At 46.7% G+C, this 15208-nt stretch overlaps 2 protein-coding genes across 7 annotated transcripts in view; one reads left to right on the top strand and one right to left on the bottom strand.

Moving 5' to 3' along the window:
* Positions 1 to 13073, bottom strand: part of mospd2 (motile sperm domain containing 2) — a 104235-nt gene extending 91162 nt beyond the window's left edge. For both annotated transcript variants that reach the window (XM_038802503.1, XM_038802502.1), the window contains exons 1-2: positions 12992 to 13073; positions 12848 to 12908 (exon numbers count right to left, since the gene is read on the bottom strand). In XM_038802503.1, the coding sequence (XP_038658431.1) occupies positions 12848 to 12908; positions 12992 to 13042 (112 nt within the window). In that variant the 5' untranslated portion in view covers positions 13043 to 13073. The remainder of the gene's footprint in view (positions 1 to 12847; positions 12909 to 12991) is intronic.
* A 72-nt stretch (positions 13074 to 13145) lies between these two features.
* Positions 13146 to 15208, top strand: part of fancb (FA complementation group B) — a 35786-nt gene continuing 33723 nt past the window's right edge. For 2 of the 5 annotated variants that reach the window (XM_038802501.1, XM_038802495.1), the window contains exon 1: positions 13146 to 13313. The gene's annotated coding sequence lies outside the window, so the exon portion shown is untranslated. Of the gene's footprint in view, positions 13376 to 14279; positions 15021 to 15208 lie in introns of those variants that run through there. The other 3 variants (XM_038802496.1, XM_038802497.1, XM_038802499.1) reach the window with 3 other exon arrangements.

Raw genomic sequence — 15208 nt, 5'->3', positions numbered from 1 at the left:
GAACATAGGAACATGAACCTTCAAGATCCCCTCCGAGCCACACACTATCCTGACTTGGAACTATATTGTCATTCCTTCATTGTCATTGAATCAAAAACTTAGAACTCCCAAGCAGCACTGTTGATGTACCCACACCACATAAATTAGAGCAGCTAAAGAATGTGGTTCACCACCACGTTAAGAGGGCAATTATGAATCGGCAACAAATGCTGACCCTGCAGACGCATTAATCAATTTTTAAAAATATTTGTTCATTACACGCTTCAAAGGGACACGGTGACTTTGAAAATCAAGGACCAATGGTAAGGGTGTGAAGATTATATATTTTAAAATCATAACTATTTTTACACATTGGAACAGACCATCCTTGCAATAATTCAACTGGAAAAGCAGTTAAAATCCTCCTTAGAGTTTGCTGGTCTCGGCAATTCTGCAACACTTGGAAAACTTTCAATAGTAAGACACTTCACAACTTCCTCCCCACTTCAGCTTTCAGTGTAAATGCCAAACAACTTGCCATGAGAGTCAAAGGTAGCCAGCAAAATATAGCTGCCAGCAGGCACAGTAACTAAGTGTTCCTGCCACGTTGTCACAAGCAATCAGCTTGTACAGACATTCCCCAGGTACCAGCAATAGCAAACATGTCACAAGCATCAACCTAAAAACACCATATGTAGTTGTTTTATAGTGTATTTACATTGCATCATTTGCTTACAGAGGGTAGACTGTAAAATAAAGTGAGGTTGGACATGTTTCTGGAAGCAAGAGTGGTTTTGGTCTCAATGTTAAGAAAAGTATCATTGGTAAAGAGAAATGTTTGTTGCTGATAAGAATGGAGTCACAACAAAAACCATTTAAGTTTACACAAGGAGTCATTTGGCTTTTTGACCGTGGCTCCTCTTGCTAAACAACACAAAAAAAATCCATAAAGGTAAAGATATAGTACCAAATTACCAGAGGTTGCTTTCTCCTTTGTTGGGGAATGTTGGCTGGTGGTGAATTAACCCAGTTTTTAAAAAACTTTTTTTCCGATGATCCATTTTTACCAACCGGCCTACCTTCAGGATCCATGTCAGCCGACCGTCAAAACCCATGAGGCCGACCATCGCGACCCACCATTTTCACTTGTGACGCGAGTGCAACAGGTGAATCTGCTTGGTCCTCACAGTCTCACTTGCTTTGTCATTCGATGTTACATTTCTATATGGGTTTTTCATCAGATGTCCTAGAGCTCACACCACCACTGCTTTGTCCTGCTGTGGATTCTTCTGAGCCACTCTCCAGCAGGTTTAGTCGAGAGATCCTGGCCAGTTAGTATCTCTGGACCTCTCTTCCTCATTATAAAATTATCCATTTTAAATTTTACAGTCCTGTTGCTTGTTTGCTGCTGACAAAATGGAGGAATCTCAATCGCGCCAAGAGCACGTGAAGTCAGTGTTTGGGGCACGTGACCCGATCTCTTCCGTCGCTTCAGACAGGAAGACTGCATCGAATTAAAACAAATCTTCTGCTGTGTCAGCGCGCTGACATTAGGAGAAGGCATTGTTTCTTGCTGGACTCTAGGCATGCGCACTGATGAGCGGACACACATGCGAAGCACGCCATCATTCTGAAAGCAGGTCACAGCCGTCATTTTTAAAGTCGGTTGCGGATGATATTTTTTAAAAGCCGGCTGCTGGGGGCTTTGCGCATTAATTCCCGTGATCGAGAACTCCACAATGGATGGCTCCATGACCCTCCCGCGACCCACCTGCAGGTCGTGACCCCAACTTTGAAAATAACTGATTTAATCGGAGGATCACCACACCTCAGACAAGGTTGAAAAGGCGAGACCTTCGTGTATAAACCTCAATGGGAATTGAACTAGCACTGCTGGCCATGTTCTGCATCATGAACCAGCTGTCCAAGTGAGCTAAACCAGCCCCAGACTAGCTGCTTCAATTACATATCCAGTCATCCATACACAGTGCTGTCTTGCCTCAACTGTTCTCCTATGATAAAGGATTGTTAAGCCAACAAACCTTCAATTATATATTGACCAGCTTCTGTCTTTACTTAATACTAAAGACCACCTACAGGGCGTAGTTCCACATTCACCCTCCACCACCAACTTAATTTTAATTTTCACGAAAGAGAGAAAATTATGAGAATACAATTAAACAAAAAAAAAAGCCAGTGATAATCATCACGTATTCTATCTGTAACATTTATTGCACGAGCTTCCCAACAACCAAGCTAACTTACCAGGTAACCAATAACGTATCTCACAGTACTCAAGATATTCAGTACACCAGCACAGGAGATAGAACAGAAATGCAGTAGGGCAGGAATTAAAGTACCCAGAATTTGAGTGCAAATCCCAATCTGACAAGATGAACAGTTTAGTTCAAGAAATTGGATTATTCATAGTGTCAGAAAAAGTTGCTGGATTATTGTGAAGGATCAACTGCTCACATCCCAGGGGTCAAGTTGTAAATGAGACTGTTCGGGTATAATGTCCTACATGCATTATATTGACCATTAGGAATAGTGTTGTAGTGGTTACATTACTGGGCCAGTAATCTAGAGACCTCTGTTCGAATCTCATCAAGACAGTTATAGCAATCGGTTTTCAATTTAGATAAAAGTGATCACTAAACTGTAACACAAAAATGTTATAGGTTCACAAAGCTTCCTGTCATTACTCGGCCTAATCTGTCTGTGATTCCAGTCCCAATCTTAAAGCCTTCTTTGAAGTGGCCCAACAATTTCTTCAGTAGAACAAATCTACAAGCATTTCAGGATGACAACCCACCACCTTCTCGGGGAAACTGGCATGAACAATAAATGCTGGCTTGCCAGCAATCAATGTCTGTATCCCAGGGCTTCAATTTATTTAAAAATGAAATGATATAACGCCAGGGATCCTCAGGGTTCCATGAACCCTAAAGGGGGCATCACATTATACAAGGCGAAAGAAACATACTACAAATAATTTCCATTACAATGTATCACTCCAAATTCGATTAAAACAACAAAAATAATATATTATAGTCTTAAGTGATCTGAAATATTAGCACTGCAGGATAAGCACAATCAAGTCAGACAATACTGTCCTTTTAACAATTAGGAAGGAATGGCAGCGTCAAAGTGAAATAGGTAGCAATTCATAGGCCACTTGAGCTTCGCTTTTGTGGCCTATTACATTATTTGAATTCCTGTTGTGAGCTTCTTTCATATTCACTCCAACACTATCCGACTTAATTCCACAACGTTTCAATCAAGACAACTCTACATCCAATGATGATTATTACATTCATATTTTATCTCTCAAATTACTTCATTTAGAGGCACACTATGCTTTGATGCAATGGTCATACTGCTGTGTAGGTTAAAAACTAAGCTCCCTCCAGATGGTTATAATGTAAAATATTCTATTCTCCAGTTTTGCTTTATGGACACCTAAAATTATTCTTCACCAATGTCAGTTAATTGCTTGACTTTGGAAAAAATCCTTGCCGAGAGAAATCATTTTACAGCCTGGTAACACTACTTACAGGCCTAAATTACGAAGACAGGTTGCATTAACTTGGCTTGTCCGCACATTTAGAAGGCCGAAAGATATTCAAAGTCTTTATGATAAAGTGATTCCAAAGGGCAAATCCAAACTATTTCCTCTGCACGAATACACAGGCACAATCTTAAAAATCAGAATGAGACCACTTAGGAATGAGATGAGGAAGAACTTCAACAACTCCCCTCAAAATTCTGTGGATGCTGAGTTTTAAAGTTCGAGATTCGATCATTTTTTTGTTCGACAAGGGATACAGATTGAAGGCGAGTTAATGGAGTAGTGGCGCAGATCAGGCATTATCTGACTGAATGGCAGAACAAGCTCAAGGAACGGAATTGACTACTCCTGTTCTTTGCTCACAGTATTCAACAGTCAAAAGCTATTGGGCTGGATTCTCCGTTGGTTGACGCCGAAATCGCAAAACACGATCGGGCAGCGAATAGGTTCCGATGCTAAAATCACGGCGGACGACAATTTGACACCAAATCCCAATTCTCTAGTCACCTTGAAAGCGGCGTCAATGCAGTCCGGAATGCATTTACAGTAAACACCGTTTGCAAGTCATTACCGGGCCCACGCAGTATTCTCCAGAGCCTCAGCGATTCTTCGCCTCCGATGGGCCGAGTTCCCAACGGCACGGTTCACTTGTGCTTTTACAAAATCGTGAAACCGGTGTTGTGGCTGCTGAGGGAGAGAGGGGGAAATACGGAAAGTGTTCAACATTGCCAGTTTGCCGACACTTATGCCTCTGGCTTTGGGCTTCTGCCAGGGAGGGGCGAGGGGGGAATAGCGGAGGTGTGCCGTGGTGGACGGGCACAGATCACCATTGCCGCAGCTGGCAAGGTAGCTATGCAGCTGCACACATGGCTAACAGCACACTGTGAACTTTGGGCCACGGGTAATATGGATATCCCCCCCCCCCACAAAGTGCTCTCTGGCCCCATCAGCTGTATGGGTGCGCTCCAGCACAACCAGTGCCATCTTGTTGACTGGGTGAGTCTGCGTGGGAACTGTAGTATGTATAGACAACTGCAGCTTGTCAGCCTCCCGAGTGTTAATCACGGACCTGCCGAATCCCGCACCGTTTTTCATTGGAATAGATTGTATTCCCTGTGGCGCTGGTGCTAGCCCTTCCACAATTGCTGAATCGATCCAGGTTCGGTGCCAATTTTGCTGTCTTGAAAGTCCACAAATTCAGCAGTGCCAACTCTAGTCTCAAAAACTGAAAACCTCGCTCATTGTGTTTGACATTTACTGTTGGATTCTGTAGTATTTTACAACAACTCCCATGCTTTTTATCATTAAGTAACCAATGATGTGCTACATCCAATGGATCGCTGAAGAACTGGTTCCTAAATGGCAATCCTGACAATCAGACGTCAATGACAATGGAATGGAGTTTAAAAATTTCTCAGTCAGAATTTTAGTGATTTAGTGGCTAGAATGGTTCCTAGCATCTTTAAATTTTTTCTACCATCAGTATGTGTATCTGGTATTCTTTATTTTGTTCTAATTTCAGAAAATCAAACAGACACAGAAGGAAGCACATTAAGCCTGCAATAAGGATGGACAACACTGACTTTAGTAACAGGTGCATTTCACCTCGAGGGTGCCACTGTTTATTAAATTTCAGTTCAGCCACTTCATATTCATAAGTTCTCTGGCCAAATGTTTAGATGTTAAAAAGAAAGACAGAGACATAATGTCCTGATAAAACTTCCAAATTGCTGCGTTATTCTAGACATGGACAAACTGTAGAGTGCGCTGTCAGCTTCAGTCACAATCTCATCATTAGCATTACAAAATTCAGGCCATTCATTATAATTAATAGTGCTTTCTGGTAAATCTCAAGTGGATTTTAGTGGCTCATACAATGGAGGTCTGAGAAAAAATGAGATTACTATCGCAGACATCTCTTGGGAATGCTAGATAGAGATGATGTATTGTCCTAAAGAGTACCAGCATGAGACCTACAAACGGAACAAAAATCTTGCATAAAAAGCAAAAGCAGTGACAAAAGTGTGCATCGGTATGTATTACAAAATACAAGGACTTTATTTTTTTTAAAACACATTTTTACACTTGCCCCCATATTTTTGTTCGCAAATAAAGAGGAAAGTTTATGCTAAACACCTTGCCAAGCACACGGGACTGCACTTCCTGACAGTGGCTCCAAAGTTGTTTTGCTCATTATTTACTGGTCAAGATTGTGGTTTCTAACAAGTATACACTCCTTTAGATATATCAAAGCAAAATGTGTTAAATTACTTCCAATAATTCAATCTCATACTGATTACAATTGTAAACATACCATTTTGTTTGAGCACCAGTGTTGATGGATTGAGTATATTTAAGAAATTAATTGGACTTCTGGTGGCGGCCATGGAGTGAGCAGTTGCACATTTGGGGGCATTTTTCAGTCCTTTCCTATCTGAAGGACAAAGCTTTTGGATAGAAAGAGTATCTGGAGAAGATGCAACTCCTCTGACGTGGCTGGATCCACGAATTAGGAGAGGGGTGAGAAGAAACAGGAGACAGGAGCCTTCATGGTGTGCCACAAGTCAAGAGGGCGGAGGGCAAAGGGGCTGTTCTGCCCACCCATTGGTCAACAGAGCAGTTAGTGGGTTTTCTGAAAGCTTTCAGCCAGCAGAGGAAGTAAGCCCTGAAAGACCTGGCCAAAGTGGTGGAGCTATTATAGCAGGTATCGAGAGAGTGTAGCAGAGGCTGGAGTCCCAGGGACGGGCGATACAGAAACTGGAGGTGGTGGTGGGGGAGCACGAGGTGCAGTTGGTCTCATTGGTGGCCGAAGTGGGGGTAATGTGAGAGATCCAGAAGAGGCTGGAGGAGAAGGTGGAGGATCTGGAGAACTGCTCCAGAAGGGAAACTTTGAAGATCGTGGGGCTGCTCAAAGGTATCGAAGGTGCAGAGGCCGTCACGTATGTGGCCAAAATGTTGGATCAGTTGATGGGGGAGGGGGCCTTTGACAGCCCCGGGAGGTTGATCGGGCACACAGGGCGCTGATGAGGAGGTCACTGGTGAACCGCCAAGGGCAATGGTGGTGCAGCTGCAGTGCTTTCTGGATAAAGGGAAGATTCTTCTGTGGGCGAGGCAGACGAGGAAGTGCTCCAAGGAAGGAAAGGAGCTGCGGGTGTACCAGGACCGGGGTACAGAATTGGCGAAGAGGGGGCCCGGTTTAATCGGGTCAAGGCTGCCCTCTTTCAGGGGGTGCGGTTGAGGGTGCTGTAACCGGCCCGCCTATGGGTAACTTTCCAGAAGCATGCCAAAGGAGGTGATGAGAGTTCATGAGGGACAATGAACAGGCAGGAGAAGGAAGACATTGAACTTTTGGAGGAGTTTGTGCAAATATTTCTTTCTTCTCGCTAAACATTTCCCTTCGAAATGTTCCTTTTGTTTTGAAGGCGGAATGTTTGGAGGGCACCTTTTCTGCTTTTTTGGGGGTGTGTACACTGGTTAGGGGGGATTGGTATTAGGGAGGTAGGGGTTTGGGTGCCTTGGGCAGGGGCCAACATACTAGCTGGGCAGGCAATTTAACGGAAGTGCAGTGGGAGGTTGTCAGGAAATAGAAGTGGGGGATGGGGGTGGGGTTGTTGTTTTGTTTGGGGGAGGAGTTGCAGCTGGAAAGGGAGTGATGAACGTTGGGCCTGGAGGGTCGTGTGATGGCCCAAAAGAGGATATGGTTGACCGGCAGAAGAGCCCACCAACCAGGTTGCTGACATGGAATGCGAGGAGGCTGAATGGGCTAGTCAAATGGTCAAGCGTGATCACGAGTCTAAGTCGGACATGGCCATTTTGTAGGAAATGCATTTCAAGATAGGGGACCAGACAGGGTTGAGGAAAGGATGGGTGGGGCAGGTGTTCCACTCGGGACTGGATATGAAGACGAGGGGGGCGGGGGTGCTGGTGAATAAGTGTGGGTTCAAGGTGGGGAGCATTGTGGCAGACTCGCGGGGCGGGGGGGGGGGGGTTTGTTGTGATGGTGAGTGGGAAGCTGGAGAGGATGCCGGTATTCCTGGTAATCGTTTACACCCTAAACTGGGATGTGTGCTTCCTGTGGCGGGTGCTGGGGAAGATTCCTGACCTGGACTCGCACCAGTGGTAGTGGTGATGGTTTGGGGGGAGGGGGGAGATGCATTGGCTGTGCTCCTTGATTGACGTTTTTGTGGTGGACAAGGCGTTGCTGGCGAGTGTGGTCGACCCGGAGTATTTACGATCGTGATCTCCGACGACGCACCGCATTAGGCGATTTGCAGGTGGACCTGGGGGAGGGGGGAAAACAGCGTCCGCAGTGGAGGCTGGATGTGGGGTTGTTAGCAGATGAGGTAGTGTGCGAGCAGGTGAAGACTGGCATTCAGGGGTACGTTGAGCTCAATGACACGGGGGAGGTCACAGCCACAACACTGTGGGAGGCACTCAAGGTGGTGGTCCGGGGAACTTTATTTCAATTTGGGTGCATAGGGAGAAACCGGGAGGGGCAGAGATGGCAACACTGGTAGAGGAGACCCTCAGGGTGGACAGAAGGTATTCGGAGGCAGAGTTGGTAAAGGAGAGGCAGAGGATCTAGATTGAGTTCAAATTAGTGTCCATGGGGAAGGCGTTGGGGCAATCATGGAGGGCAAGAGGGGCAGTATATTACTATGGTCAGACAAGCAGGATGCTGGCTCCCCGGTTGACAAAGCAAGTGAAAGATTTTGGCAGAGTAAAAGATGAGATGGGAAGGGTGTTGTTGGACCCAGTGGGGCTGAATGGGGCATTTGAGAGTTTTACAGGAAATTGTATGAGTCGGGAATCCCGGCCCGGGGTGGGGGTAGTGTTGGCTTTGCGCGTTGAGAGCTATGTTCCGCAGGTGATAGGCGAAGACCAAATGGGATTCATAGAACACAGAACAGTACGGCACGTGATAGAGAGATAGCTGTTGGCAAAAGAGAGGCTGCTCAATGTAATTATGATCCCTCCAGAGGGACAGGAGGTGGAGGTGGTAGTGGCAATGGACACGAAGGCTTTCAATCAGGAAGTGGGAATATCTGTGGGAAGTGCTGGTGCAGTTCAGGTAGGGGTTTGTAAACTGGATCCGGTTGCTGTACAAGGCACCAGTCGCAAGCGTGCGAACAAATCGGATAAGTTCGGAATATTTTGGGCTGCATCAGGGGGACGAAGCAGGGGTGTCCACTCTCCATTGCTCTTTGCCTTGGCAATAGATCCAATAGCAATGGCACTTAAGAGCGGCGAGAGATTGGAAAGCGATTGAGAGTGGGGAGGAGTGGACTCATCAAGCACAGGTTTCGCTGTACGTGGACAACTGGTTATACATTTCAGATCCATTGGGTACCATTATGGGGATTTTGGAGGACTTTTACCAGTTCTCGGGGTACCAGTTGAACATGGGCAAGAACGAGGTGTTCCTGATTGAGACCAGAGGGCAGGAGAGGTGGCTAGGAGAGCTGCCATTTAAGATAGTGGGGGCAGATACCTGGGCATTTAGGTTGGGAGCAGCTGCACAAGTTGAATTTAACTCGGCTGGTTTGAGCAGATGAGGGGGGACTCGAGAGGTGGGATGTGCTCCCATTGTTGCTGGGATGTTAGAAGACCCTGGAGTCCAGGGGCGAGAGAGGCCAATGTCTTGGCCTTTGTTTTCCTGATAGCATGGAGACGGATTTTGCTTGGATGGAGGGCCTCAGCTGTCAAAACTGGAGGTGAGCGACTTGGTAGAATTCCTGAGGCTGGGGAAAGTAAAGTTCTTCCGGAGGGTGTTGGTTGACAGGTTTGCTCGGAGGTGGAAGCCATTCATTGACTTCTTTAAGGAGGACTGCAGTCAGCAAACGGGAGGAGAAGCGGGTTAGAATGGGGAATGCAGGATGGGAGAAGGGGGCAAGGGTGGGGAGCGGGGAGGGTGTTGGTTATTTATAACATTGTATGATTCTACGTCTGCTTCGGTTTGTTTTTATAAAAATTAATAGTCTAAATTGTCTACTCACCCCTTTAACTGAAAACATTCTTTCTTTGAAGAGACACCCACCCACCTTCCAACGATTGGACACCAATTATTTAGCAATGTAAAATCACTTAGAAATATAAACAAAATCCAATCATCTTTCCTTGTCTGTAAAATTAACTATGCAGTGGATTCACACCACTCTAACTATTCATATGATAGCATAACCCTAGGCTATGACAACAGGAGCATCATGAGATTTAGCAGTTGCAGCCACACTGCCACCATCCAATCTTTCAAACGCAGGACGAATAAATGCCTCATAAGGCCAGATAAAAATTGATTTTTCACAGCTAGTGACTGTGCAGTCCATCGGTTATCATCAGACTCAATGAAATCTAAATCAGTAAAATTTGGCTTCACGGAATATCAATAGTATAAGCCACATTATCAAGTCAGTTGGTAGCACTCAGTTCTGGGTTCAAGTCTCACTCCAGAGAATTGAAAACAACAACAAAAAAATATAGGCTAACTGTTGCAGTACTGACTGTTGGGAGATGCCAAACTGAAGTCCCATCTGGCCTTTCAAGTGGGTGTAAAATATCCTATGGCACTACTTTGAAGAACAGCAGGAGAGTTATCCCTGGGGTCCTGGCAAATATTTATTCCTCAATCAACATTGCAAAAACAGATTAACTGGTCATTGTCACACTGATGTTTGTGAGCTTGCTGTACACAATTGGCTACCGCATGTCACAATGTACAACAGTGACTGCATTTCAAAAACACTTTTATCAGTTGTAAAACACTTTGGGATGTCCTGATGTTGTAAAAGGGGTTACATAAATACAAATTCTTACAAATAATGATATTAAGCTTCCACATATTAGTTGATCGTTTATCTTGACTAAAACAAAAACAGTTTTGTGTGCTAAACCTGATCCAAGTAAAAGCTTGCCCTCAAAGGTTTTATCTGCTTTTTCAAAGAATTTTAACAGTATTTGCTGGGCCTCATTCTTTGTGTGTTCATGTCCCCATATTCATGTTAACAAAGAGGGGAAATTTATGTTAAACACCACGCCAAGCACCAGGACCAGAGACATCTTGGCAGTTGGTGAAATGAAATGAGTTGTTTTACTTATTATTTACAGTATATAGAGAAACAACTTTGAAGCCTCATTTGTTAGCATTTTATAAAAATGCAAAAGTTCAATGCTTCTTTCCCCCTAAATCCTCTGTCGAAAAAGTTAAAGAATCTAGAAATGTGGCAGTGTGAAAAAGACCATCTCTTCACCATAATTCCAGTAGCCTATGAATTGAGCAAAGAAATGTGTATTTACATAGCTTTCAAAATCTCATGCCCCCAATTAAGGACTTTTGAAGTGTAACCATGATTGTAATAGCTGCAACCAATTACCACACAGCAATTACCCCACAAACAGCAGCAAGATAACTTACTAGGTTATCTGTTTAACACTTCTTCAAATAGTGTCGTGGGACCTTTCACATTCCCCCGAGCAGACAGATGGGGCCTCAGCTTAACATCTCATCCAAAAGACTGTATCCTCGACAATGAATCAGTCCCTTGTGATCACACTGTTTCAGCATTCAAATCTCTGGGACGGAACTTGAATCCCAACATTCTGAATCAACCCAAAACTGTACCCAGGTTGCTTTGCCAATAATTGACCCTTCCTTTGCTAAATTCAATGATCATATTGTCCCACATTCCATGGGCACCAGCAACCTTTCAATAATCTGTCCAGATGGCCATTTATCATGTGCAGCAAGCTTTTTACATGCCTAATTAGATATTTCCTCAGACTCAGCATCAGCAATCACTCTTAGGAGCAGGTATTCATCATCTACAATCAGGAGTGTGCTTTTAGCATCCAATATGTAGCTCAACAAAAGCATAACTGAGGAAATGCAACATGAGATTAGAAAGAAAGCATAACAACACCGAATCAGAAGAGAGATTGTAAATTGGATATCTGGAAGTTGTACAAATCAGAACTGGAAGTTGTACAAATCAGAACAAAGCCCAGACCAATTTGTGAACAGAAATTAAAATCAATTCTTCGGGAAATTAAAAACAAGCAGAACATGATGGAATTAGAGAGACGGGCCTTGATTTGGGCTGGAATTTAAGCACCAAATTCTGGAGCTATAGTTTGTGTCCAGTGCAGATCAGAATGACAGAGAAGGAAAGTGAAGAAGTGGAAGCTGGAAGTGTGGATGAAGCTTTCAGCAGCAGCAGGGAAGTAGCTAAAGACTGAAATGTGAAATCAGTGATTTTGACACAATGGACATGGGATTTGAAACCTCATCTCAGGTTGAAACAGGGCAAGTCACCCACTGCCACACTGAGTAACTATGGAGCTGGATTAAATATAGAGCTAGGATATGGACTGTGCAATAACTCTCTATCATGCAGGTCAATAACCAAATAACCCATGAAAGGTTAGAAATGCATACACACCACGTGCTCTGCACAAAGACAGATCCAAGGCTCAATATCAACTGATGCTGCATTCGGAGCCAATTTTCTTTCCCAGTACACGCAGGGGCAGGGCATAGTCTACAGGAATAGTCTACTTAGCTGGAGATGGGAATCGAACCAGTGTTGTCCTGAACCATCTAGCCAATTGAGCTAAAGTCTGGCCTATCCTTATCAACATCAGCCAGACTTGGATAGATAACTACCACCTAGCATTGTACCATCCTTGGGCAGTGCTGTGGGACAGTATAGCATTCACCCATAGATTTAGGTGCGATGGCAGCCATGCTGCTTTAAATTACCATTAATTTTTGAATCAATTAAAAAGTAACGCAGCTGGCAACTTTGTTACGGCAAGGTATTTGTATAAATTACAGAAAACAAGTTTGATTTACTGCTGCTAGTTCCAATTGCTTAATTCAACAGAACTTTACTTCCGGGAATAATCATTTGGTGATTTTTTTTTAAAGCTATTTTTCAATCGGGAAGCCGACAGCGAAGCCGATGGCCCATTTTAAAAGCTACCGAAAGCCGGGAGCGAGGAAAACAGCTGAAAATAAATCAAAAGAAAGATCTACCATATTTTTTTTGTAAAGGGGGGGGGGGGGGGAAGAGGCGATGTCCAGTCACAACCTCACATCAAGGAGAATGGAAAAAAAGAGAGAAAAAACACGGCGACGAAAGGGAGAGTGGAAAGGGAGTTGAGGGGCAGCTTGATTGGTGCTAGGTCGGTGCAGCGGGCGGACAGACCAGCCACTCCCTCCCTTTCCCCAGCCTCCAGCTGAGCCGCTCGGACAGACCATAGTCCGAGTCCCTCCCGGTATGAGCGCAGCGGGCACTGTACCTTGTTGTAGATATTCGCTGGCAAAACGCTGCCTCGTCTCATTTATTAATTTCTCTCTGTCCTGCAAAAGAAAACAGACAGGAATGGTTATTGTCCGAGTCGCTGAGGAGTCCCGCGGAGCTGCTCCGCTGCTCCCCTCCTTACCTCCATCACACTCACAACGGCAGCTGGAGACGGCCGGTCATGTGACCTCATTCTGACCTCTCACCTCGCCCGCAGCCCACGTGACCTTTCACCCCTCCCTCCCTCATTCACAGGCGTTTAAAAATAAACCGCTGCCGTCTTTCTGCCCCCCCCCCCCCCCCGAATACAACATCCGATCAGCAAGTGTTTTTTTTTATAAACGCATACGATTTGATTTTGGACCATCCGCGCGATTCGCGGCGCGAGCGGGCCGTTCGGTTTGAATCCTCGGCGCGCGCGGGACGGAGGTTTCCATAGAGACAGAGACCGGTTAAAGGAGACGGTGAGGGAGATGGGCCCAGTTAATGGAGACGGTGAGGGAGATGGGCCCGGTTAATGGAGACGGTGAGGGAGATGGGCCCGGTTAATGTAGAAAGTGAGGGAGATGGGCCCAGTTAACGGAGATGGTCCCAGTTAATGGCAGTAGGGTAGCATGGTGGTTAGCATAAATGCTTCACAGCTCCAGGGTCCCAGGTTCGATTCCCGGCTGGGTCACTGTCTGTGTGGAGTCTGCACGTCCTCCCCGTGTGTGTGTGGGTTTCCTCCGGGTGCTCCGGTTTCCTCCCACAGTCCAAAGATGTGCGGGTTAGGTGGATTGGCCATGCTAAATTGCCCGTAGTTTCCTAATAAAAGTAAGGTTAAGGGTAGGTTGTTGGGTTACGGGTATAGGGTGGATACGTGGGTTTGAGTAGGGTGATCATGGCTCGGCACAACATTGAGGGCCGAAGGGCCTATTCTGTGCTGTACTGTTCTATGTTAATGGGAGACGGTGAGGGGCCTGGTTAAAGGAGACGGTGAGGGGCCCGATTAAAGGAGACGGTGAGGGCCCCATTAATGGAGATGGGCCCGGTTAATGGAGAAAGTGAGGGAGATGGGCCCAGTTAATGGAGACGGTGATGGAGGTGGGCCCGGTTAACGGAGAGGGTGAGGGGCCCGGTTAATGGAGACGGGCCCGGTTAACGGAGAGGGTGAGGGAGGTGGCCTGGTTTAAGGAATCAGTGAGGGAGGGGACCCAGTTAATGAGACAATGAGGGAGGGGACCCGGTTAATAAGACAATGAGGGAGGGGACCCGGTTAATGAGACAGAGGGAGGGGGCCTGGTTAATGAGACGGTGATCGTGGGGGCCCGGTTAACGGAGACGGTGAGGGAGGGGGCCCGGTTAACGGAGACGGTGAGGGAGGGGGCCCGGTTAACGGAGACGGTGAGGGCCCGGTTAACGGAGACGGTGAGGGAGGGGGCCTGGTTAACGGAGACGGTGAGGGAGGGGGCCCGATTGACGGTGCGGGTCCGATTGACGGAGACGGTGAGGGAGGGGGCCCGGTTGGTGGTGAGGATGGGGGTCCAGTTAACGGAGACGGTGAAGGAGGGGGCCCGGTTAATGAAGACGGTGAGGGAAATGGGCCCGGTTAATGGAGAAAGTGAGGGAGATGGGCCTGGTTAATGGAGAGGGTGAGGGCCTGGTTAATGGAGACGGTGAGGGAGATGAGCCCGGTTAATGGAGACGGTGATGGAGATGAGCCTGGTTAATGGAGACGGTGATGGAGATGGGCCTGGTTAATGGAGAGGGTAAGGGGCCTGGTTAATGGAGATGGGCCCGGTTAATGGTGAGGGTGAGGGGCTCGGTTAGGGGAGACGGTGAGGGGCCCGGTTAATGGAGACGGTGAGGGAGATGGGCCCGGTTGACGGTGAGGAAGGGGGCCCAGTTAACGGAGACGGTGAGGGAGGGGGCCCGGTTAACGGAGACGGTGGGGGAGATGGGCCCGGTTAACGGAGACGGTGGGGGAGATGGGCCCGGTTAACGGAGACGGTGACAGAGGGTGCCCAGTTAACGGAGACGGTGAGGGAGGGTCCCAGTTAACGGAGACGGTGAGGGAGGGGGCCCGGTTAACGGAGACGGTGGGGGAGATGGGCCCAGTTAACGGAGATGGAGACGGTGAGGGGCCCGCTTAATGGAGACGGTGAGGGAGATGGGCCCAGTTAATGGAGACGGTGATAGAGATGGGCCCGGTTAACGGAGAGGGTGTGGGGCCTGGTTAATGGAGACGGTGATGGAAATGGGCCTGGTTAATGGAGAGGGTGAGGGAGGCGGCCTGGTTTAAGGAATCAGTGAGGGAGGGGACTCGGTTAATGGGACGATGAGGGAGGGGGCCTGGTTAATGAGACGGTGATGGTGGGGG

This window comes from Scyliorhinus canicula, chromosome 7 (assembly GCF_902713615.1).
Source record: "Scyliorhinus canicula chromosome 7, sScyCan1.1, whole genome shotgun sequence".
NCBI lineage: Eukaryota > Metazoa > Chordata > Chondrichthyes > Carcharhiniformes > Scyliorhinidae > Scyliorhinus > Scyliorhinus canicula.
This window is presented reverse-complemented; position numbering and strand designations above follow the sequence as displayed.